This window comes from Pempheris klunzingeri, chromosome 5 (assembly GCF_042242105.1).
Source record: "Pempheris klunzingeri isolate RE-2024b chromosome 5, fPemKlu1.hap1, whole genome shotgun sequence".
Taxonomy (NCBI): domain Eukaryota; kingdom Metazoa; phylum Chordata; class Actinopteri; order Acropomatiformes; family Pempheridae; genus Pempheris; species Pempheris klunzingeri.
Window position 1 is genome coordinate 19,727,199 of NC_092016.1, and position 22,753 is coordinate 19,749,951.

The 22,753-nt window shown below is 41.3% G+C and overlaps 1 protein-coding gene across 1 annotated transcript in view; it reads left to right on the forward strand.

Annotated features, from left to right (window-relative positions):
• LOC139201792 (neural-cadherin-like) overlaps window positions 1-21,733 on the forward strand; it is an 81,931-nt gene extending 60,198 nt beyond the window's left edge. Inside the window, exons 23-33 of the mRNA XM_070831216.1 lie at window positions 1,489-1,703; window positions 3,238-3,365; window positions 3,544-3,671; window positions 5,685-5,808; window positions 7,477-7,660; window positions 7,914-8,080; window positions 10,880-11,144; window positions 11,836-12,019; window positions 13,601-13,851; window positions 20,396-20,550; window positions 21,167-21,733. Of these exons, the coding sequence (XP_070687317.1) occupies window positions 1,489-1,703; window positions 3,238-3,365; window positions 3,544-3,671; window positions 5,685-5,808; window positions 7,477-7,660; window positions 7,914-8,080; window positions 10,880-11,144; window positions 11,836-12,019; window positions 13,601-13,851; window positions 20,396-20,550; window positions 21,167-21,733 (2,368 nt within the window). The remainder of the gene's footprint in view (window positions 1-1,488; window positions 1,704-3,237; window positions 3,366-3,543; window positions 3,672-5,684; window positions 5,809-7,476; window positions 7,661-7,913; window positions 8,081-10,879; window positions 11,145-11,835; window positions 12,020-13,600; window positions 13,852-20,395; window positions 20,551-21,166) is intronic.
• The last annotated feature ends 1,020 nt before the right edge of the window (window positions 21,734-22,753 follow it).

The window sequence follows — 22,753 nt, forward strand, 5'->3', positions numbered from 1 at the left end:
ATGCCCAGATTAAATAAATATAGGGCAAGGGGATTAATGCAACTCTGGCCCCCCTCTATGTTCACAATTTCCCAAAATCTCATTTAATGCCATTTATGTGAACATGGAAGTTTGTCAAAGGCAGAGTCTTCAGAGAGATGATTTTTTTTCTCTTTTTGACTTTTATCTCTTAAATTGTCTGTTCCGCGGTTTATCTGCATACTACTGACAGAAGCTGCTGTACTGGGGGAGGAAAATCTCCCCATATGTGCTATATGTGTCCTCATGTGAAAGCAGTACAGCCATAAAGAATCCAATTTTTGGTTCTATCCCCTGTTGAAGGAGCTTAACAGGCAACCTCAGTCAGCAGCTGATCAGATATTGTCAGTCAGAAGTCAGAAAAACATGCCCTGCACTCTTCTCGATTTGGATTGGCATTGCTCTCATGAGTCACATGAAAGAGCAGTGAACGAGTGGAGTGCCGGGCACGGTGTGTGCATATGTATGCATAAGGCTACACTCCGCCTAAGCCGTCTCTTTTTCTGCGTATGGATCAGTATTCCTGACATGTGTTTCCCCTCTGCAGAATAAACAGCAATGGGGAGAAACAGCCCCTAACAGCCTCAGTACACACAGCCTTCCTCACACACTGCATGAAAATAGATGGCTTTGACATTATCAGCAGAGCCAGCTTGTCTCACATGCCTGCAGTGGAGGGGACAGGATGAGATCAACTGGTCCCTTTCACCCTCGCCATCGCAGTGATGGAATGGGCTGTTTTTCATCGCGGCATGAATCTCTTCCTTTATAGCGTTGTTGCATGATTATTGATATTTACCATTGCAGTCTCATACACCAACACACTGTGGGGAGGCATGGAAAACATCCCATTTCCAGTTTCTGCAAGAGCAGTGGCCCTTAACACTCATGGTCTAATCAAAGTAGATAAATACAAGAAGAGGCAATTGTACAGATATCAACCAAAGTGTGTAATACCTTAAGAATGAGAAGGGGGGCGGGAGGGGAAAAGTGAGAAAAAGTCCAGGAAATCAGTGGTGGTACGGCATATAGAAGAGTGAGAGAGGTAGAATTAATTATCTCCTAACAAAGGAGATGTGATGTGTAGAGCAGGAACAGTCTCCAGAGGGTTCAGCTCGGGCAGCTGTGATAGATAAGGAACAGAGCGGAGTAATGTTGTGTTCATAGCTAATTGATTTAATGTAGAATTGAACATTCAGAGCTTCATGGATATTGCAAACAATTGATTGATAAAAGTGCTTTCTGAGCCGTCTGTGGACAGCCGGCATGTTAGGGTCAAAGTCAAAGCCACTGCCTGCGCAAATCAACAAGACTGTCACGTCCGCCCAGAGGAAAGTCACCATGTGCAGGTCTGGAGATTGGACGGTGTAAAGATTTCACCAAGCACAAAACATGAACGGCACTGATTGTTTCTTTCCTTGTGTTTTGTGCTTGATTTTGTCCACTTTTTCTTTCCTCTCTGTGCTACAGGTGTCACTGCCCCCCACAGCTTGAAGGGGCAGACTGTCAGCAGACAAGACTTAGTTTCCTTGGCAACGGCTATGCCTGGTTTCCCCCCATAAGGCCATGCTTTGATAGTCATCTTTCACTGGAGTTTATGACAGAGGAAGACGACGGACTGCTGCTGTATGCCGGCCCGTTGGCCACTCTGCTGCCAGGGGAAGCTGAGGACTACATGGCCATAGGTACAGAACAAGTCTGGCTAATTAGATGTGTGCCAAGGGAGCTGTGGATCATTATTGCACTGAAACTGGAACTTTGTGTGTTTAATTACTGGGTGGTTGCTAATCAGATATATGAGGCAAATTTTGTTCGTTAGTGTACTGCTGAGGGATGTGAGCTCTCACTCTACCAAGTTATACAGTAAGTGCTTAATGTGGCTCTACACACACAACAGTTTAATGTGCGTGTTATACTTTGCTGTGCGCCATGAGGAATTCTGTTTTTGTTTACCCCCTCCTGCTTCAGCATCAGCACAGTGGTTCAGGTTGTGAAATGACTGTGGCTGGAAGACATTCAGTGTCTCACTCAAGGACACTTATTCTTGCTGACACAAAGGCTCAACCTGAATCCTTCGGGTGAAGTACAGGAGCAAACATTTTATCGAATAGGAGAATGGGTATAGTGATGGCGAGGTATAAAGCTTCATACTTACAGTATGACTACAAATAGTGTTTACGTTGCCAGGACTCATTTCTGTCATGACTCATGTTAGTCATTGATATAATCAGTGGTGAGTCTTTTAAATTAACAGTTACTCCTTTGTTGAACGAGCGGATATAAACTGTTAAAGTTAGGTGTTGTGCTGCTTATTGTTGAGGTTACTGGTGCTGGACAATAGTGATGATTTTGACAACAATGATTTAAATGATAATTGTAGATTATATTTTCAAAATATAATAATTACCTGCTAAATTATGTGTTTAACAGTATTTATACATATGCACCTGCATATAGTATCCAATTACAATTTCTATCTCCACAATTTTACACTGTGGCTAACTTAAAGGGTTGGTTCACCCAAATTACAAACTGCACAAAACCTTTTCTCATTTTCCACCTGGTGTATCTAGCCATACAGATAGTTTTGTCTGTGTGTGTGTGTATGTTTTTTTCGCTCAGGTTTTGAGATCTCTCTGTCTCTCAGACTTTTGCCTCCACCCCAATATAACAAAGGTGACTTCAATTTCGTTTGTGGGGCTCACATCATTAAAAAATGAGACTTGAAAAAATACTGCAGCAACATTTCAGCCCAGAAACAGAGTGATCATTACTGAATAATTCACAGAGCTCACAGTGAAAAGTAATTTGGGTGAAGCGACCCTTTAATTGATTTTTATTTCTTATTTCACAACTACTTATTATTATTTTCCATCACCTAGTTTTTGGTGCCATTCAGATTCCCTGCTCTAATCCAGTTGTGTTATAATGTTTTGCCTTCCACTTTTTAAGTTCATACTGCATGTCTGTTCTCAGGTGAGATGTTTTCATTTGTCCCTTGGGTTTTTTTTCCAAGCTCGTTCAAACTCGTAATTTGCATCTTGTCTGTTTTTCCCCCGTTTGTTTATTCTTGACCTTGCCTGTACATTTTGTCTGTGCAAGCTCAAGTTCAGTTTTTTACACTACAAATAGTGTTGAAAAGATTTCATTCAGATATAATAATGATTCTGATTTGCATTAGAGTAGCTAGTGTTAATTCTGATCTCTCTTTCCCCTCAGAGCTGATTAGTGGCACACCCAGTCTGAAAATCAACCACGGTTCTGGGACCCTGGTGCTTCAGTTAACAAATAACGTTGGGGTGGCTGACAGACGCTGGCATCGCCTCGATGTGCGGAGCAACAGCAAAGTAAGAGAAATGTGTTCATGCTTGCACCTTTACGTGTAATTTCTGCCTGTGCGTGACGAAAATGTCAGATTGTAATATAGTGTGTGCAGTAATTTGTAGAGAGTGCCTGGCTACAGTATCCTCACACTTCCACATATGCTGCAGCAATGACCTCTCCCTGTTCTCCACCAATTTAAAGGAAGTGCGCTTCACTCTCGATCGATGTTCCAGTGCGATTATCATGGAGACAGAGGGAGTGGACTCATGGGCAATGACAGAGGACCGCTCATCTTGTGAAATTCGAGGGGTCACACCCAACAGGGACAAGTAAGATCAATTATTAAGCAAAACTCTGACAAACACTGAACAATATAAAAACCAAGCAGCTCCTCTGAAAAGGGAAACAATGAGTGGTGATGCATGTAAATGAATAAGTAAATGTGGCTACATGTTTGTTTTGAGAGACCCCTGTATTTATGGTTTGGGTAACTGAGAAAATTCTCCAGAGATCCCTCTGGGGTTTTCCGTCGGTGGCAAACTACTAATCCACTAAGGTTTTGTTCTCTTCACTGTTTATAAATCTAAGAGGATGCATGGCCCATAGGGACAGTGTCTAATGCCCCGTGTCCCCACAGGGGTAAACAATCCAATATGAAGTGCAGCATAAGCAGCCACAGAGGCAGCAGTTTGCAAGGTAGTAAAAGTGAAAAACGAAGAATAAAGTCAGTTTTTACATACAGACGTGGTAACTAGATACACTGCATGTTCTGTATATGAAGGATATTCTGGTGTATCAACCCTTACTTCAGTGGATAAGAGATAGGTCCAAAAACTCGACTATTTTCATTTTATGATGGATATTTGATTTTGTTTATGATGTGCTGGCATGCAGGATGTTCTTGGCAACATTTGCAATGCTGGTGTGACATTAAAAAATAATGTAACATAGCCAAGTATTGATCTGGGATTGGGTCCTGAAAGATTAAATGAAGCCTCAAAGTAAAGGTGGAACCATGAAATTGAAACTAAAATCTAAGTTAAGCCATTATAAAAGTAAGTCAGGGAAGCACTTGATTACTTTCAGTATGGTTTAACTATTCATTAGATGCAAAAATAGTGGCTTTTCACAAGTTCTTAGAGCCCGAAGTGTCCTTTACAGATGACTTGTTTTGACTGATCACCAGTCTAAAACTCTAATTAGATATGAGGAGCTGGAACAAGTCACTGTTCTTTGCTTGATAAGTGACTGAAATGATTTATCGATTTATCCAAATTGTTACTGATAGATTTTTTGTCCATTGATTGTTCAATTACTCAATTGTTTAATCTCTAAAGTCAGTCCAAGCGGTAAACAGTTTTGCTATTTGCTAGTTGGATCGTCTCCAGTGGCCCATATTCCCTCAAAGTAATACTGTGTTGCTTCAATACAAAAAAGAGTAATGTCCCTACCTGCGGTGTATTATGCAAAAATGCCTGCTCTTGTAATTCATGTTCAGTAAAAAGTATCTAAAATGGTGTTTATGTACGAGCTGCATGGAATCATTTATTGAAATCACATCAGTTAGTGACTCGCGCTGTTTTAGTCTGGCGGTGTTCAATTCCTCAGTGGTCCAGGCTGTCCTCTCTGGAGAAAGGAAAATGTTGATGAAATCCTCAGATATTGTGCTTAAATTGCCATCTTATCTTTTCTGACTACATCTCTGTACATAACCAGCTCTGCTTTGCCAAGGCGGAGTTGGTTTTCTCCCATCGTGGGCTCAGCCTGCCACCGTGCTCATTGTTTTGTTGTGTGAATATGTCTTGAGTTTCTGATGTTTAACAATGTACATGAGTGTTTTATCCCTGTTATTGAATTTGCTTCTAAATTTAAGAATCTTTACGAACCATGTACTATTGTTGAGTTTCAACTTATTAAGGAATACAAACAGTTACGTCATTGAATGTGCTGATAACAAGCTAAAATTAGCACTCATGTGTCACATTCATCCCCTTTGTGCAGCCTCTTTTGAAAAAAAAAAACCAAGGAGTTGTTGTGCTAAAGCGGTTTGTGTTTTCGTTTCAGGAAAAAGTAATTTACCCATCATGCATTTATTTTCACAATAAATGAAAAAAAACAAGAATAAGATGTCATATTTGTCATAAAACAGCAAACATAAGGACAGGAAAAGAATGAAACCATGAATTTTAACCCTGATAGATTATATGGTGTGTATGCTCCTGCTCTGTATTCTTTGCATTGAGAGTCGTGTATTGAATTTTAACCTTGAGAACTTATCTTCCTTTCGTTCACATTATTCTTCTCTGCTTACTTGTATATTGAGAGTTGCTTTTCATTCCTAGGTACCTGAATGGAAATGTTGTAATGCAGCTTGGAGGGGTCAATGAGAACATATCGTATGAATACCCACAGCTGCAGCACAAACGCTATACTGGATGTATAAGGAACCTGGTTGTGGACAGCAAGGTACTGTGAAGGAGGTGTTTTCTAAATATACATTGCCTTGAGACAAGTTTATGAACCCTGTTGTGAATAAATAGATATATCTATGACGTATACTATCATATACATTGCTCACCCTTCATTCTTTCTTCTGGTCAAATATGCTCCTGCTGTCTTTGTCTGAATCTCTGTAGTCAACCTGTAGCTACCAAGAGTTTGCATATGAATCAGCACTGAACTGAACTGTTTATAAAAAGGAAGGCGGTAGGAGTAATATTACAGCATCCTCCAGTCCTGCATTCAGAATTGTACTTGCTCTGTCGAGTTTCCTTTTTTTTAACATGTTGAGGGAATTTCCTTCCTCATAAGATATCTACAAAGCAGCAACATTTTGAAACCTGCATTGTTTATACCCATGTTTAACTGCTAGCAGTCTTCTTTGCTAGCAGCATCGCTGTGTCTCTTGGTGCATCACCACCACCTGAACCACTGGATTTATCTAAAACCATCAGCAGAAATGTGCATCGTGTGCTCGTTCTCGTACATGTGCATCGCCATTCGCACACACTGGACAAAACCCAGAAAAATAATGCTCCATAGCGCCTCCACAGGGCATCATCAAGTAAACATACGGAAGTTGCACCACTCAAACTAAACAAGGCATCTGTCAATATTATATTTTTATGTATTAGATTATTGGATTATTATAGTTGATGCATTAATGATTAAGATGAATTTTAATCTTTCCCTGTAGTTGGATTAAACTGAGCTACTTTTATCTGCTGTATATACTGCTGGATGGTTAAATATATAATCTATAACACATAATATTTTATCGGATGATCATATTTTTGCATGAAAATCTTAATCTGAAAAGTAGCAGTTGCTATTAATAATTGTAGTGGATTGAAAAGCCCAATATTTCCATCTGGGATAAAGTGGAGTAGAAGTGTAAAAAAGCATGAAATGAAAATAAAGTAGAAGTACTTCAAATTTAGCAACACTTGGAAGATCAATACAGCTAACAACTACTGCGCTATAAGTCAATGACACTGTTGCTGTCTCCACTGTTATCTTTGTCCTTAAAAGCTCCACACTTTTTTGGTTTGCTGCTACAAGTGCAATAAGCTCATTTTCACGCTGTTAGAACAGCTGTCTGCAGACACAGGACACATTAATCACCACCCGATTCTATTTCTGAGGTGCAGCTCTTTATTGATTTCATACAACTTATTTATCATGTGACGTTGTGATTATCTGCTTAAACAATACTCATGTTCATGTTCAGTAATACGTGTAGAATTCTAGTTTTCTAGTTTCCTCTTACTGCAGTGACGCCTAAATTAAATGTCTTTGTCTTAATAGTAATAAACACTTTTGAGAGGAGATAGATCAAGAGTCAAGTGTCCTTCGGCAAGACCCCAACTATCTGCAGTGTGTGAATGTGCGTGAAATAACAGCCTCCTCCAACTTGAATGATGTGTGATTGAGGATGTAATGTAAAAGCGCTTTGAGTAGTGTAGAAAGGTGCTATACAAATACAGACCATTTAATTATAAAAATAGAGTTTTCCATCTCAATCTTCATTGACTTTTCATTTCACTGGTCTACTATTATAGCTAATAGCTCAGAGACATCCACTCTTTCTTTTTCACTCTTCATATTTTCCTCGTTTCATCTTCTTCCCTTCAGTTATATGACCTTGGTTCCCCAGCTGAATCCTCCAACACTGTGCCAGGCTGCTCTCTTACTGATGACCACTGCATCAACACAGAGCAACTTCCCTCCTGTGGCAAGAGGGGTCGCTGTCACGGCGAGTGGGGCTCCTTCAGCTGCCTGTGTGATCCGGGGTTTACAGGGCTTCAGTGTGATCAAGGTTAGTATTTAAAACAGCTTTTAATTGACCACGGGGTTTTCTGGGAAAGTACAGTGAGATCTCTGTGGAGGACAAAGTAGGACATGAGGGAAATTCTGTGTTCCAAAACTCCACTTTGCTGCTGTAGGAAGATAACCTCATCTTACATAAAGAGCCTCTGCAGAACAGCACGCCCTCGCTGTGATATCCTCTTGTATCTCCCACATGACAGTTGAATTAATTGAACAAGCCATGTGTGTTTTTGATTGACAAGTGGCTCCAGAGTTCTCCTTTGACGGCCGAAGCCACATCCAGCTCCAGCTCTTGTGGTCTTTGCCTGCGCGACAGACGTCGGTCCAGGTTGGGGTTCGGACGCGTGCCGCCACCGGAGTCATCCTCAGCCTGCTTTCCCAGGAGCAGAATGAATACCTGCGTTTAGAGGTGAGTCATGTGTGGTCAGTCCCCTCCACCTTGACAGCTGTGATTGTCTTGTTTGTGGGCCTTAAAAATGATGATTAGGGCCAGGACAATGATTGCTGCAAATGCTTGTCAGACTGAGAGTGAGTAATATCAGGGTTGAAGACATATGGGTGGATACTGAGGGGGCTAGTGATTGACACAAGTATGTTCTCGACGAGGTCTTTCAATAAGTCTCCAGAACGCCGCTATTGAGAGGCTGCTATTTGAAAAAAAATAGGATTCTTTTATTCAAGGTTATTTCTGTCTCTGGTTAATGTTGCAAGTACAACATCAATGTCACAATGAAGTTGGTAACCGGGAAGAGAGAGAAAGGACCCAAATGCAAATGCAGGCTGATCCTCTAGGAGTCTAATAGGGGAAAACCTTACTGTCAAAATAAGCATGCAGGTGCAGGTGAAAAGTACAGTTGCAGGGAGTAAGGTAAAACAAGCCAAGGCTACTACAAAATAAAACAGGAAACAATGATTGGAAGAGACAACTAAACAAAACCAGGGACATAAGAAACCAAAACCAATTAAACTACTCAAAGTCCTTAGAATCATAAGAGTCTTCAGTCTCACAGAAGGAGGTGGAAAACAGAAGCGGATCATGACAATCCGCTGTGGCAGGAGAGCCATCCTTGTGCACCGTAATACGATGGAAGAGTGTTCTTAAGTCAAGGTCAGATCTTCTGCGCTGTACTTCAGGGTTTTGACACAGATTGTTTCAAGTAATGAGCGCAAAGTCACGTCTGCAAGCACGCTGCTCGCTTCGCCACAACTGGAGGAGAGTGGTGTTCACGCAGAGGAGACAAGTCTACTTCACTTCACCAAACATCTCCATAATAGCATGCCTCTCCTGCCTGACACATTCCCGAGTGGAAATGACGCCAGCGTTTCTTGTCAAAGCCTTTCGTCTCATTGACTGACAGGTCGAGTGTGAGCAGCACCTGGGAGTAAGGGGCTCTGTTAGGACTTTCACTTTTGGCTAACTCACAGGTCAGCCGTTTGCAGTGAGCCTGTCTCCATTATGGTATATTCCACACCACTGGTCTGTCTTTGAAAACATCTTGTCTTTTTGCTCGTGCTTGTTATTTGTTGGACAGCATTGTTTAAAGCACCAGCCTTGTCTCTTGTTCCTCTTTGGGTCTTTACATTACAAGAGGAAAAACAATGTTGTCCTCTCGCTTTGTTGCAGTCCCACAGTGACAGGAAAAGGAAAAGGCTGTAGCCTTTACTGTATGTGGGCTGTGAAGCCTCTCTGTGAAACCCTCTCTGGAGCTGAATTGGTGAGCTGTATAAAACATCTGATGTCTGTCTGCGGCAGTACACTGGAGCATTTTCAGCCTGGTTGTCTCAAAGCTCTTAGAAACACTTGAGCACAAGCCTGGTGTGTTTGCTGACAACAAGCCCTAATTTAAAGGGCTGTCTCTCTCCCCTTTCTTTTTTAAGGGTAGATATGGGATGGAGTGCACACTGAATAAATAACCACACTTTCACACAAAGGTTACCAGGGGCTAGCTGGGTATAAACAGCATGCATCCCTCTAAGGAGTATAGTGTCTCTGTAAAGAAAACATTCATCTAATGCTCTCTGTGAAGGAGGTTTTTTTTAAGAGTGACTGCCACTGACTACTACTTTGTCAAAGACCAGTAACCCTTAAGAACAGTAAAACTCTAAAATCATAGTTTTTCATTTTCTTTCTTTCTTTTCTTTTTTTTTTTACTTTAATGTGATTTGAGTTTGAAAAGTTCTATAGAAATTCAGACCTCAGAAATTCACTTGAACATTTTGTGCTTAATGGTGATTGCGTAGATCTCTGGGGGCGCTGCAGAAAGTTTCAGTAATCAGATTTTTTCCTGAGTATTGATTGAGTCCTTTGTCCTTTGCTCATTTTTTGTTGTGGACTTGAGGGCAGGATGAGGCATTGGGGAGAGCACAGTCAGCTTTTGCTTTATATGTGTGTGTGTGTGTGTGTGTGTGTGTGTCCAGTGGGGGAGACACATTTGAGATGCCCATGCTGAGGGAGCAATAGTTAATGCAAGCTGGGCTGAATGTGAATTATCTTGCCCCACTGTTTCCAATTAAGCTTTGGACATGTACATGCTGCAGTTATGGGAGCCCCTCATTGGTTGAGTTCATTGTGTTCGCTCATCCTTAACTGCTGAAGATAATTGTTGTTTCTTGTATACCTTCCCTTCGGGATGACTCTGGCTTCTGCCATGCAGTGATGTGTACGGCAGCTCTGCAAAGCATCATGGCTACAAAATTGCTGAATTAATTTTTACCACTGAAATTTTCATGCCATTTTTTTCTGGCAAGTTCATCACTGAGAGTGTTTTCTGGCTACTTACATACCACAATTCTTGCCTTGCCCAACCTTTGCTGTCTTTTCCCCACCATGGGAGCTGGCCCACTTCTTATAATGTTGTTGTGCTCGAGATCTGCTTTTGCCCATCAACGCAGCACAATATGGCAGCCGTCCAGGTGTGTCACTTTAGAATTTGTGTCACCTCATTTTACAGTTTTATTCACACGTCTATTCCAAGCCCAAAATCCACACTAACGCAAACAGTGCTACTGGACCTGATGATTAACAGGCTCGTTGTAATTTAGCAATGCAAAATTCTTCCAACTGCACTCCAGTGGTAGAGTTATGATGCCTCAGATCTGGAGCCCATCCAAAATATTAAAGCACCTGCATTATTTCTTGCTTCTGATGTCTTCTCATCTGTTTGAATGGCTGAATTTCAAATCAGCAACAGTCTACTGTGTATCTCAGATTATTCAGGGTCTGCTGGCGGTTCTCTACAACCTTGGAGATGGAGACTACAACCTGACACTGCCCTACCATCGGCTTGACGATGGAGAGTGGCATGAGGTGGAGCTGGATCGGTATGGCAAAGAGTTCACCCTGCGTCTGGACGGAGGTGGAGGACGACTAGAGATTACGGCGTCGCCTGGGCAGAGTCAGGAGATCATTATTGACCCCTCCGTGGTCATGTTAGGAAACTCTTTTCCTTCGGGACTCAACCGGAGCTTCCTCGGTAGGTGGCTGCTTGCATGTTATAGTAGGCTGAGCCTGAATTAATGTACATTAAGATAAATGAGTGAATGCATGCATTGATTGTTTGGTGGAAAAATCAATAGAAAAGGTGAATAGATAAACAGGTTAATTTGTAAATATATTAATTGGCAAACACATACTCAAAGGAGTGGACTTCACAGTTAACTTGTACACTTAAAATCTAAAATTAATGGACACATAAATGATTCAGTGCTTATCTTTACCACTTGCTGGTTCTACATTTCATAACCTGGCCCAAAGGTGTTTTGATCCCTTAGTTTCAAGCAGATGAGAGAAAGTGAGTCAGTTGGACTGACGCTGTATTTAAATGATGTGTTAGACCTCATGCTTCCCACAGAGTGAGCAAACTAACCAGCAGAGAAAATATCCTGCAAAAGAAGAACTCCATGCTGACAGCTTAGCCTCAGGCTGTTTGGGTGTTTGCATGCACGAGTGTGTGTATTTTGGTCTGCAGGTGTGTCAGCGAGTCTGTTTATGTGTGGCAATGCGTGTTGTGTCTGTGTATTAGAGTTTACACCCCTGCCATGGTGTAAATGTGTGTCCATAAAACATTTTGCCCGAGGACTGGTGTCTTAGTGTGTCTTTTGGCATTGTAAACTTTGTTGTTTTTTTTTTCTCCTCATCTTCCTTTTTCTCTCTCTCTTCACCAGGCTGTTTGAGAGATGTGAGGTTTAATGGCCACTCCATCCCTCTAGGCCAGGAGCAGCCTTCAGAGGGACTTCAGGTGGTCACTTCGCAGGGCGTCTCCATCGGCTGCTCTTCAGAAGCATGCAGGAGACATCACTGCTCCTCTCCCTTGGTCTGCGTAGACCTCTGGAGACACCACGAGTGCAGGTGCTGCAGTAAATATACAGGATAGATAAGCCAGCATGTTAATGACGCCTTCCAGTGTGCAGCCACACTCAGTACATATTTGCACACATTCATCTAGAGACAAGGACTGCATAGCACAGTCTTGCTTATAATACAATTAGTATTGCTAGGGCTCGCAAATGCATATTGTATCAAGAAATTATGCCAAAACCCACATGCAGTATGGATTTCTTGCAGCTTGCAGATAGAATAATGTAACCTTAAACATAAAGTAATTTATTTACAATATGAAAAACTACTACATAGGCAGGTCACTTCATCTTTTAATAGCTATAAACAAAGTCCAACAATGACCATTTATATGTTTTTGTATCTTCAAGTTTTCAAAGCAACATCTGACCAAAAACATATTCAAAGTTGACAAATCATCTGTGACCAAATTGCAGGTGCATTGGCCCAAAAATACAGTATGTCAAGGGGACGACCAAGTAACAAGGTCATCATAATTAATTAGGACAAAACCCTTTATAAGGTGTTTATAAACTGTGACTAACAGCTTTATTAATGTTTAATAAATCATTGACTAATGCTCTGCCAAGTTGTGAAAAATCCTCAATCATGACTTTGTCTTTTTAGGGAGCTCCTGTGTTCATCTGGTACTCAGTGGATTGTCTTTATAAATTGTTTATTAATGTGTTTTTGCATATGACTTATTAGAAAACAAGAAACCCATTAGTACACAACAATGATAATTAATTAATTATTAATTCTCGTTAATGGCCTATAAATTATCTATAAAGCATATATAGCATATATGAAGCCATTAGAATTTAGAAATCCACATTAACATGCAGTAAAGAGGAGAATCAAGCATCTAGTAATCAGTACAGATGGTTTACTACTTGCATACAGTTTGTGCATTTCAGTGTAAGTACAATGGTCTTGTCAGTGTCCTGCAACACACTGGAAATGAAAGTGTCCACCAGATGGCAGCTAGACTGCACTCAGCCCTGTTAACACTGTGTGTTCTAACAGTGTGTTAACCTGACATAGTAGTGTATAACAGCCCTGTTGCACTGTGTGTCCTAATAGTGTGTCAACCTGAGAGAATTGCGAGTAACAGCAGTGACTGTCAGAATGACGGCTGCCCCTTTAAACTCTGCAGGACCACTGAGTCTCCTTGCTGTGATTTCACGACTCTGAACCAGTGTGAGACTTTTCACTGCGGTTGGATATCCATATTCTGTGATTGCAGCACAGCCTCAGGATACAAAGCATAGAGAGAAGCACAGGGCAGGGGTGAATGATATTCAGGGGATATTTTGTACAAATATACCGAAGGAATACTACTGCAAAGCCAATCTTAGCATATCAGTTTCTTCTTCTCTCGCTCTTTTTTTTTAGTTTGAGTACAGTCGACACTCTGTAACCTTCAAAGAGCATATCTTTGAATCAAAAATAAGAGGTGCAGCTCCTTAGGGATTTATTTTTACATTGTCAGCTTAGGTTTCATAGCTCAGTAGAAATCAGTGCTCCTTTTATCTGACAGCTTCCCGAGTGTTTCTTGTCTTTGCTTTACGCCACTTTCTCTTGTCTGCACAGGTGCCCTCCGGGCCACATGACCAAAGAGAGCTCCTTGGGCAAAGTGTGTGTCTACACGCTGTGCGCCAGCCGGCCTTGCCGCCACGGCACCTGTGTGGCTCACTCCCCATCCCGGTACTCATGCCACTGTAGCGAGGGGTACCGGGGACGCCACTGCGAGGTGACGCTTGCAATGTTCCACAACGTGGACGGCAACAGCCTCAGCCTCAGCTCCATGTTTGCCATCAGCATCTGTGTCATGGCTTTTCTAGGTAGCTATGTCGACTATGTCCTCTTCTACCTGTGGTAACCCGACGCTGTCCTCATCTCATTTCATGTTTTTTTATGGGATATCAATGTATGTACGTTCATGTCATGCATGGTCTTCATTTTATATGTTTTCATCTGTCTTTGTTTTGTTTTTTACACGTTGATTTTCTTTCTGTCATATTCTTATTTATGTTTGTTCGCATCTTCATGGAATAATTCTTGCATTATGATGGATTTTATCTGTGGCATCCACTGTATTTATTTGTTTTCACACCTGTTTGGTTCTGTATAATCTACATACACACATCGCAGAGCCGTATTGATCTCTTGAGTTGCACCAGAATGTGATTTCTCCATGGGTGGTAGGTGGAAAACATGAAACAAATGCCTGCACTGCAAGAGAAGCAGGGAGGGAAACATTGTATTTCTTAATTTGTGATTCACGGGGAAGCTGTAAAAGTCCCCGGAGAATCTGGGGGTTTCTTTATGTGTTTTTCTATATTTTTCTCATCACTTCTGTGTCCCCTGTCTCTTCCAATGTTACAGTCTGACTTCAGAAGTCAATTTCACTTTCAGCCTTACTTTTTATCTGTCCAACTTATTTCATATCCCACCACACTCTCATTTTACTACCCTTATGTCTGTTTTTTTGTCTTTCCTCCAACATTTCTGTGTACAGTTTTTGTTGTCTTTTACTTAAGTTTATTCTGGGTTAATTCTAGGCTAAAGATTAGTTTTAGGTTAAAGTGTATTTATCAGAATCACACTGTAGTGTCTCGTCTCAGTTATGGTCAAGGTTGAATGGATAGTTTGGATTTGACACCAGTGTTGTGACTTACTCTCTCATAGTAGCATTACATACACATATATGGGGCAAGACTCCTGGGATCAGAGAACTAACAGCGAGCGTGTGAGAAATAGAAGACAAGTGTCAAACTGTAATCTACAAAAACATTTTAACTACTCACAACAGAAAACAGAATCTTTGTGTTGTCTCTCAAAACTGCCAATTTGGAGAATCTATTTGGTTCATTGTGTATTTTAAAATGTGAAAGCAGGCTAGCTGGAGAACAAAGTGTACAAGCCTGCTATATGGTGAAAAATACCCACTACAAGCCGCCCATTGAGGACTATGTTTTCAAAAACACAAGCCACCATGCAGAGGACATTTTTGTTAATGTTGGTTAGATTTTCACAAATGTATTTATGGTTTAGCACTTTGTTACATTCATATTTACCTTTTCTCCAAAATGTCACCTTAAAGGCCTTGTTTTAAGCTTGGTAAGAATCCATTTTTGAGATAATCCAGTTGCTTTTGAAAGGCTTAAATGAGCATAAGCGGTACCCATAATTGAGCTTGTAATCCAGTTTATTTATTATTTGAAATTCATCCAATTAGTTACCTTTAATCATAAGTTCATGTGTAATGTAACCATTCACTATAAGAGCCAATGAGAAAGTTAAATAATGTTGTTTGTATAAAGAAATAACTTCCTCTGTATGGCTACAAAGTAACACAAATCCAGTAAGGTGACAAAATCTTTAGCCCATAACGTTGCACTGTTTTAGCTGATAATTCAATTACCTCTTAAGTTATTGACCATTTATATTACATCTGGGCATTAGATTAGTGTGAGACTATGATTTTGATCTCTGATCAGGACTTCTACATATGTTTGATTTAAATAAATAATAATTTATGTGTTGTGATTAAATGTAAAACTAACCACATCACAGCACACTCCCAACTATACCACAGCATGTAGTCAGCACTGTACAGACTCAAGGGAAAGTGCTGTTTGTGTGGTCTTCGAATGGCAAAATGTCCAGGGTACATTATAAATGTACATGTAATATACATGCTCCGAGCAGTGAAATACTGAATTAGTGTGACACAGAGATGTAATGAATTGTAGAACAAGCTTCTTTTTTTAATCGTATTATTCATGTCTTTACCAAATCAAGAAAAATTCAAGAGAAAATGTATTTATTTACATCTGCTTTATGCATTGTGTTGTGGGGAGTAAACAAACTGTCATAAATAAGACAAAACAAATACACCAGATTAAGAATCAAGTGAAAGTACAGTGGGGCAAAAAAATATTTAGTCAGCCATCAATTGTGCAAGTTCTCCCACTTAAAAAGATGAGAGAGGCCTGTAATTTTCATCATTCCCCCCATTCTGTCTCTCATAGTTGAAGTGTACCTATGATGAAAATTACAGGCCTCTCTCATCTTTTTAAGTGGGAGAACTTGCACAATTGGTGGCTGACTAAATACTTTTTTGCCCCACTGTATGTTAAAAAGGAAGCTAATATTTTAAAGCAAAACCCTTTTGCTGTGGGAGTTTGACTGAAAAGGTCTCCCTTTGAAGACTTGGCTTATTGAATGATCTGAGGCGATGAGGAGAATGATATGTAAGGTGTCGTGGGTTCACGTATACCAGAGCCCGACCATTGACTGCTTTGTAGGTGAAGAGTAGAATCTTAAAATCCATAAGTATAAGATAAGGGTTATGTGGTCTCTTTGTAGTACTTGTTGAGAGCCAAGCTGTTGAATTTGAATTTGAGTTTTGTGACTGATGCCTGAGCACATAGTGTTCTTCAGGCAGGAGGGCATGAATACATGGATGATTTTTCTTATGTTTCTTAGTTAACAACACGTCTAAACCACTTTATTTTTTGCTGCATCAAAAGTGAATTCAGGGGTCTAAAAAGTAGAATATCTGTTGTTTTTTTTGTTGTATTGGCAAAAAGTTTCATGATATTTGGTATTCAAAGACAGTGAGTCAAAGAAGTGAGGGTAGCTGGGCTATTTTACTTCGTAGGAAGTAATTGTTTATCTGTTTTAAAAATATTATATTTTCACAATATGTGACACATAAGTGAAAAATAGAGAGCCCAAAATTGAACTTTGAGGAACACCATTTGTGTTAGTTAGTTATTTAGATAAAGAATTTTAATTTTCAGTTTTAAATTAAACAAAATTCTATTTAAAAGGTTAGACCTGAATAGGGATTTGGCTGGTATTTTTCATTACTGATAAATCTTCCGTTTATTTCCTCAATTAACTGATTAACCACATAGTCTTTGAAATGTCAGAAAATAGTTTAAAAAGTGCCCACCATAATGTGCAAGAGCATTACAAAGAAAAACTGAAATGAGTCATTGTTTGACATTTTGCCCGAAATGATAATCGAAATAGTTGCATATGCTGCTGCTGACCGACTAATCGATTAAACGGCTAATGTTTCAGCTCTATGCTCAAAACAGTAAAGTACTGATGTCACCAACCCACTTAAGCAGTAAGCAGTCGAATAAAAACGCATGGTTGATGGTTTCATAAGCTGTGTTAAAATCTAATAGGATCAAGATTCAATATCTACCCACATCTGCTGCCAGACAGGCCTTTTTGTAAATGTGTATGCATTGATATCCCTTCACAAAAAAAAACACACGTGTCAAAAAAAGATTAACTGTCCCTTTAATTCTTTTTTTTAAGGCAGGGTTGAGTTAATTAAGTTAGTTTTAGGCATTGTAACAAAAATAAATGTGATTTCTTTTTCTTCCTGGTCTTCACAAAGATAGGAGGACATATTGTGTGAGTGAGCTTGCATGCTGTTGCGCTCACTACCCTCAGAAGGGCCACATTGCTGTTTATGAGTCTTTCTGTCAGCGACAGGCTTATAAAACGCTTGGGCAATTCAATACACTGTCCCTGCCTCTATAACTGACTCAACATTCCCTCCAGGGCATGTGGCTAGTATTGGGACATCAGTTATTCTGACACTTGAGAGTGAAACGTATAAAGCGGTCTTCAATATTTGATAATGAATTCAAAAATGATAAAGTGTGGCCTTGGCATCATTCATGAAAATGCATGTGTCGCTTGCATGCTAACTAAATGCTTGCCCACTGTCACTGATGAGGCATTTATATTCAAGGCTCAAACTTTTCACCTCAACAAGGATCACCAACTGTTCCTCTGTATAATTCAGATTGGAAAGAGCCTGCCTTTCGTGACTTTTACTATTTTCACACTTTGTGCAAATGGAATTGGATAAGCTTAACAGTTCCTTCTGTCAAACTGAATCCAAATAAAGAAGAACCAGCTCTACCTTCATGTTTAACAGTCCTGAATCTGGACATAGAATAAATCCTGGGGTTGGGTTTAATGAACAGCTCGTTATACCGTATGTAGGCTAGTTGTTTAATGATGACCCTCATCACCACAGGAACCACTGCCATAAATACACACTAACACTCTGCACACTGGGTTAGAGACTGCTAGCTGGGTGCTAAATTAAAGAGGGACTCCTACTCCGCCTCAGTGTGCATTAAAAGTTAAAGCGATCATCCATTATTAAGTTTTACATAAGCCATCACAGGCCGAGCTGAATGTGAGTTCATCATGTGCTATTGACAGAGCCAGATGAGCTGATGTCTGGTCGAGCTTCATTAGTCCAGCATCAAATCTGACATTCTGTGTTTTTTTCTTTTCTTTTTTGAAGAATGGAAGAAATTTGCTTCCCATATGCTCTCTGCATGCCAAGCAATCATGTTTAAGTGCCTGTCTGTTTTATTCCCTGAAAGATTTATAAATAAATTATTTTTCTCATCTCTCACCTATCTTCATTTCCCCCTGTTTTTTCCCAGAACCCTCCACTGATTTTTCATCACGGCTCATTTTTTCTCTCATAATCCTCACACTTAATGCTTTAGTGAACGGGTTAAGTGTTTTTATCAAGCCATGTTGCGGTTGTTTACTGAACAATCATTCATAATGCACAGCCTGCTTCAGACTACCATCTTGTACTGTTTACCCTGTTACCCCCATCATAGTAACGGTTAGAGGGCAAAGAGGCTGCAGCATTATGGATTGATGAATGACTGTGATGCTCTCCACCCTGAGTGATATTGATCTCACTGGAATGCAGCTGCACACACACACACAAATCTAGGCACTAGTGGCTGCAGGCTTAGGTGGCGAAGCTGCATACAACTATTGAGTGTATGTTTACCTGTGCCTAATTGTGTGTGTGTGTGTGTGTGTGTGTGTGTGTGTGTGTGTGTGTGTGTGTGTATGTGTGTGTGTCTGCACTCTGTATCGAACTCCTCCCCTACAGAGATGAGTTGAATATAAGCTCAGTTGACGCTGAGGTGAGCGCAGGCCTGAAGGCAGCTCCTCAGATCAGGTAATTCTGGAGGCGTGAACGACGCCCAGGCCCCAACCAGACCCTCATCGAGATTCTGGTGTTTTCTGCTAGTTGAGAGAGCCGGGTCACCTGATCAATACCGCCCTCCCTCCACCCCATAGTGCGGGCTGCTGACTTAGGAGCGAGGGAGGAAGCTCTCTTTCTCTGCGTGATATGAGAGCAGCATAGAAATAGGAGAGTGCAGCAGCTGAGGTGTTTAAGATGTTCCAGGCAGTGAATAAAGAGATGATGATGATTTTTAATTGAGATAACATTTTGGGGATGTTTTTTTTTCTGCAGAGATTAGCTCTCAGGGAGTTGTTTTTTTGTCTTTGTTTATGAAAACCTGCCTGTTAGTGTGACCCCAAAGAGCCGTCGGTGCATTATTCTCTTTCCAAGCAATTACTTTAAAAATCCAGACTAATGTGATTACCTTGCATTTCTCATAAGGTTTCCAATTAAAGAGATACTTAGCACGCGCCATATAAACCATTGTAGTCGAAATGGATCCCATCTACTGCGAGAGATAAAAGCCGAGGCCAGAGAGAGGCCAGAGAGGAACTGAAAAATAAGAATGAAAGACTTAATGAGTGAGGAAGAGAGGAGCAAAGTCAGAGGGAAGATCCAACACAGAGAGACAAAGAAAAAAAAATTAAAGCGATAAATAAGAAAGAGTGAACTAGTAAAAACAGATAGCGAGGAAGAGAACAGGAGAAAGCGGGATGGCAGATGGGAGAAAAATATTGGTTGAGATTAATGGACTTTAAAGGTCAGTCCAGCATGTTGTATAATTCAGCACACAATAGCTGTGATTGATGTGTATGCTTTAGGACCTTTCCTGCTCGGCTCCCACAGCATTCCTCTATGCGTTCAGCTGAGCCACTGAGGCCTTGAGTTTAAGCTGGGAGGTGCACAAATTCAGTTAATAGGTTTCCAAGAAGCGGCAGTCTTTGTTAAGACAGGAAACAGAGAGGCAACATCAAGGGGACTAAGTGGAAAGGTGGTCCGTCTGTGTTTCCACGTATGTTCCATTAGTATGTCTGAACTGTACACTCGGTGCAATCAGTAGGTCTTAAAGGGAAAATCAATGTGATGGAAAATCCAGGTACAGTACATTTATTAGTCTGCTTCACCTATTTATACAGATGGGTGTTAGGCGTTACTTTACATTTGATGAAATATGGTCACATAGCACAGCCGGTGTTGCGTTTCTGTGTTTGTATGATCGCTTTCCACTTGCATTGTCAATTTCATTTACACCCAAAGATTGTGTTTCTCCAGCTCAGAATCTCAGTTTGATTGTATGAGTGTGCCCCCCCTGCTGTGTTAACCTGCTCTCTGGCTCCCCTCAGTGCTGATGCTGGGCCTGTTCCTCTACTCCTGCTGGAGGAGACACAAGGGCCTGAAGGAAGGCGTGTACCATGTGTCTGCGCACCACGGCGAGTGGGAGGACATCAGGGAAAACGTGCTCAACTACGACGAGGAAGGCGGAGGGGAGCAGGATCAGGTGAACACACACGCGCGCGCTGGTATTTAGACAGTAAAGTAAATGGAGCGCTGAACGCAAATACTGCAGTCCTTTTAAGTTTTAATTTCCGTTTGCATATATTGTAAATGTCATCGTGCAATATTTTAAAAGAATCCAAATAAGGTAGGACCGAGGCTGAAGCAGCAAACAGCAACACTTGATAGAAAATTGTGTTTGTTGGCTCCTTGAAAGTGAAAACCAAATCACAGTTCCCTGGAGACCTCGGAGTGCGAGTCAGTCAGCTGAAATTAACCAAATAGACACCAATAGCTGTTAACGACTTTGTTTTAATAGTGCTGGTAATTGCAGTATCGCCCCTCTACAATCAGATAATTAATTAAAGGGCTAATCAATGGCGCTGTTGTTTCCAGCATCTCCTCGTTCGTGGTGGTTTGTCGTCTTAGTCTGAGGAACAGGTTCATTTGCCGGCAGAGGCATTAGCTGAGCTACTGCTCCATGCACAGATTGGTGTCATGTGGCAATGTTGTTTTTCATTATCTCTTAAATTCCAAAAGAAAGAGAGATTACATTGGAGGGAAGAAAACATCTCCGTCCTTCTTTCATTCCCCTGCTTTTCTCTCTGTTGCTCTCTCAGAATGCCTTTAACATGGTGGAGCTGCAGCGCTCCCTCCAGCCCAGCCCGGCACAGTCTCTGAGGTACAGCTACCCACAAAGCATCATCTCCTACCCACAGACTAAGCTCCCCCAGGACAACAACAAGAAGGGGATGTCCAACGGGAATGGCAGCGCAGCCATCGCCCTGCGCCTGGCCATTCCCCCCTCAGAGACAGAAACCCTGCCGTCCCCTCTGACCTTCCGTCGCTCCCACAAAGCCCTCTCCTTCTCCAGCCAGGACCTGGCCCGCTACCTGTGCGAGGTCATCAGGGACATGGAGCACCCGGGGGAGCTCGGCACCATGACCACACCGCGCCGTCCCTCCGGAAAGGAGCGCGGCCTGGCGGCGGTGCGCTCCCTCAGCTCCCTCAGTGCATCGCAGGGTTCAGAAGTAAAGCTTCAGGCGTCCCAGAGCAGCCGGCTGGACAGGTTCAAAACCCTCCGAGCCGTGGTTAGCGATTTAAGAGGAGACTCCAAGACCCCAGATGCCCAGAGAGACAAACTGAAGGAGAGCAGAGGGCAGCTGAACTGTGAGAAGAGCGGATGAGGCTGCACTCGGAGAAACAGAACTGAAGGTTGCAGACAAGCAACACTAATCAGAGAGTGTTGGTGGAATTCCAAAGGGAGATAATTAAATGTGAAATACTCTGAGACTGGGAGGTTGCCCAGGGTCTATGTGAAGTCTGCTATAAATGTACTGTATTGATGAAACTTTGAACATTTAAGTTCTTTGATATAAAAGATGTTTACCAATGAATGATCAGATGTGATGTATTGTTTACTTGGCATTGCACTGTAAAGTATTCACTCCACGGACAGCACTTTTGGAAGCGCCCTGTGTCAAAACTATTCATGTCATAAAACTCATAAGAGTAATGTCTGCAAGTGAGACAGCATTTGAGTTTCCTGTGAGAGGACTGGATTCTTCTGGCTGTTAATGACTCATGAAATCATTCATGTGACAAAATGATTTTGTTTCATTTGTATTATCTATTTCCTTTTAAATAAATTATTATCTTTGATAATATTTCGAGCTTGATCTTGTTCAAACACCAGTTCACATTAGTGGTCGTCAAATCTCCCTTTTTTGAAGCTCAAGCTTACTTCCAACATGAAATGTTGGACATTTTCAGGTTCTTTTTTTTTATGTCAAAATGCTCAGCAGACACAAAGTAGCATAAGATGTCTTTCTCATTACCTGCACATGAATATTCCCTCTATGTTTTGCAGTCTTCCTGGTGATGACAACATTCAACATTTAAGAAATAAACTGGAACAGCTGTTCTTGTCTTACATGGTTAGCTGTTATCAGCAATAAGAGTGTCTGATGAACAGAGCAAAGTCAATTTCACTATTAATCATTCATGTCCAGAGCCTGTAGCCTCCTGACCTGAGCTTCTGGGAGTCTCCAACATGAACTCAAAAGCAGGGGGGGGGGTCCCAGCAGGTCGGCCTACACCATACTTAATTAGCAGGCATTACTGGAGTTAACAGCAGTGACACTGGAGCGAGCCGCTGGGGAGGCACACAGCGCTGCTGTATGCAGCTGATGGTCTTGATGTCTGTG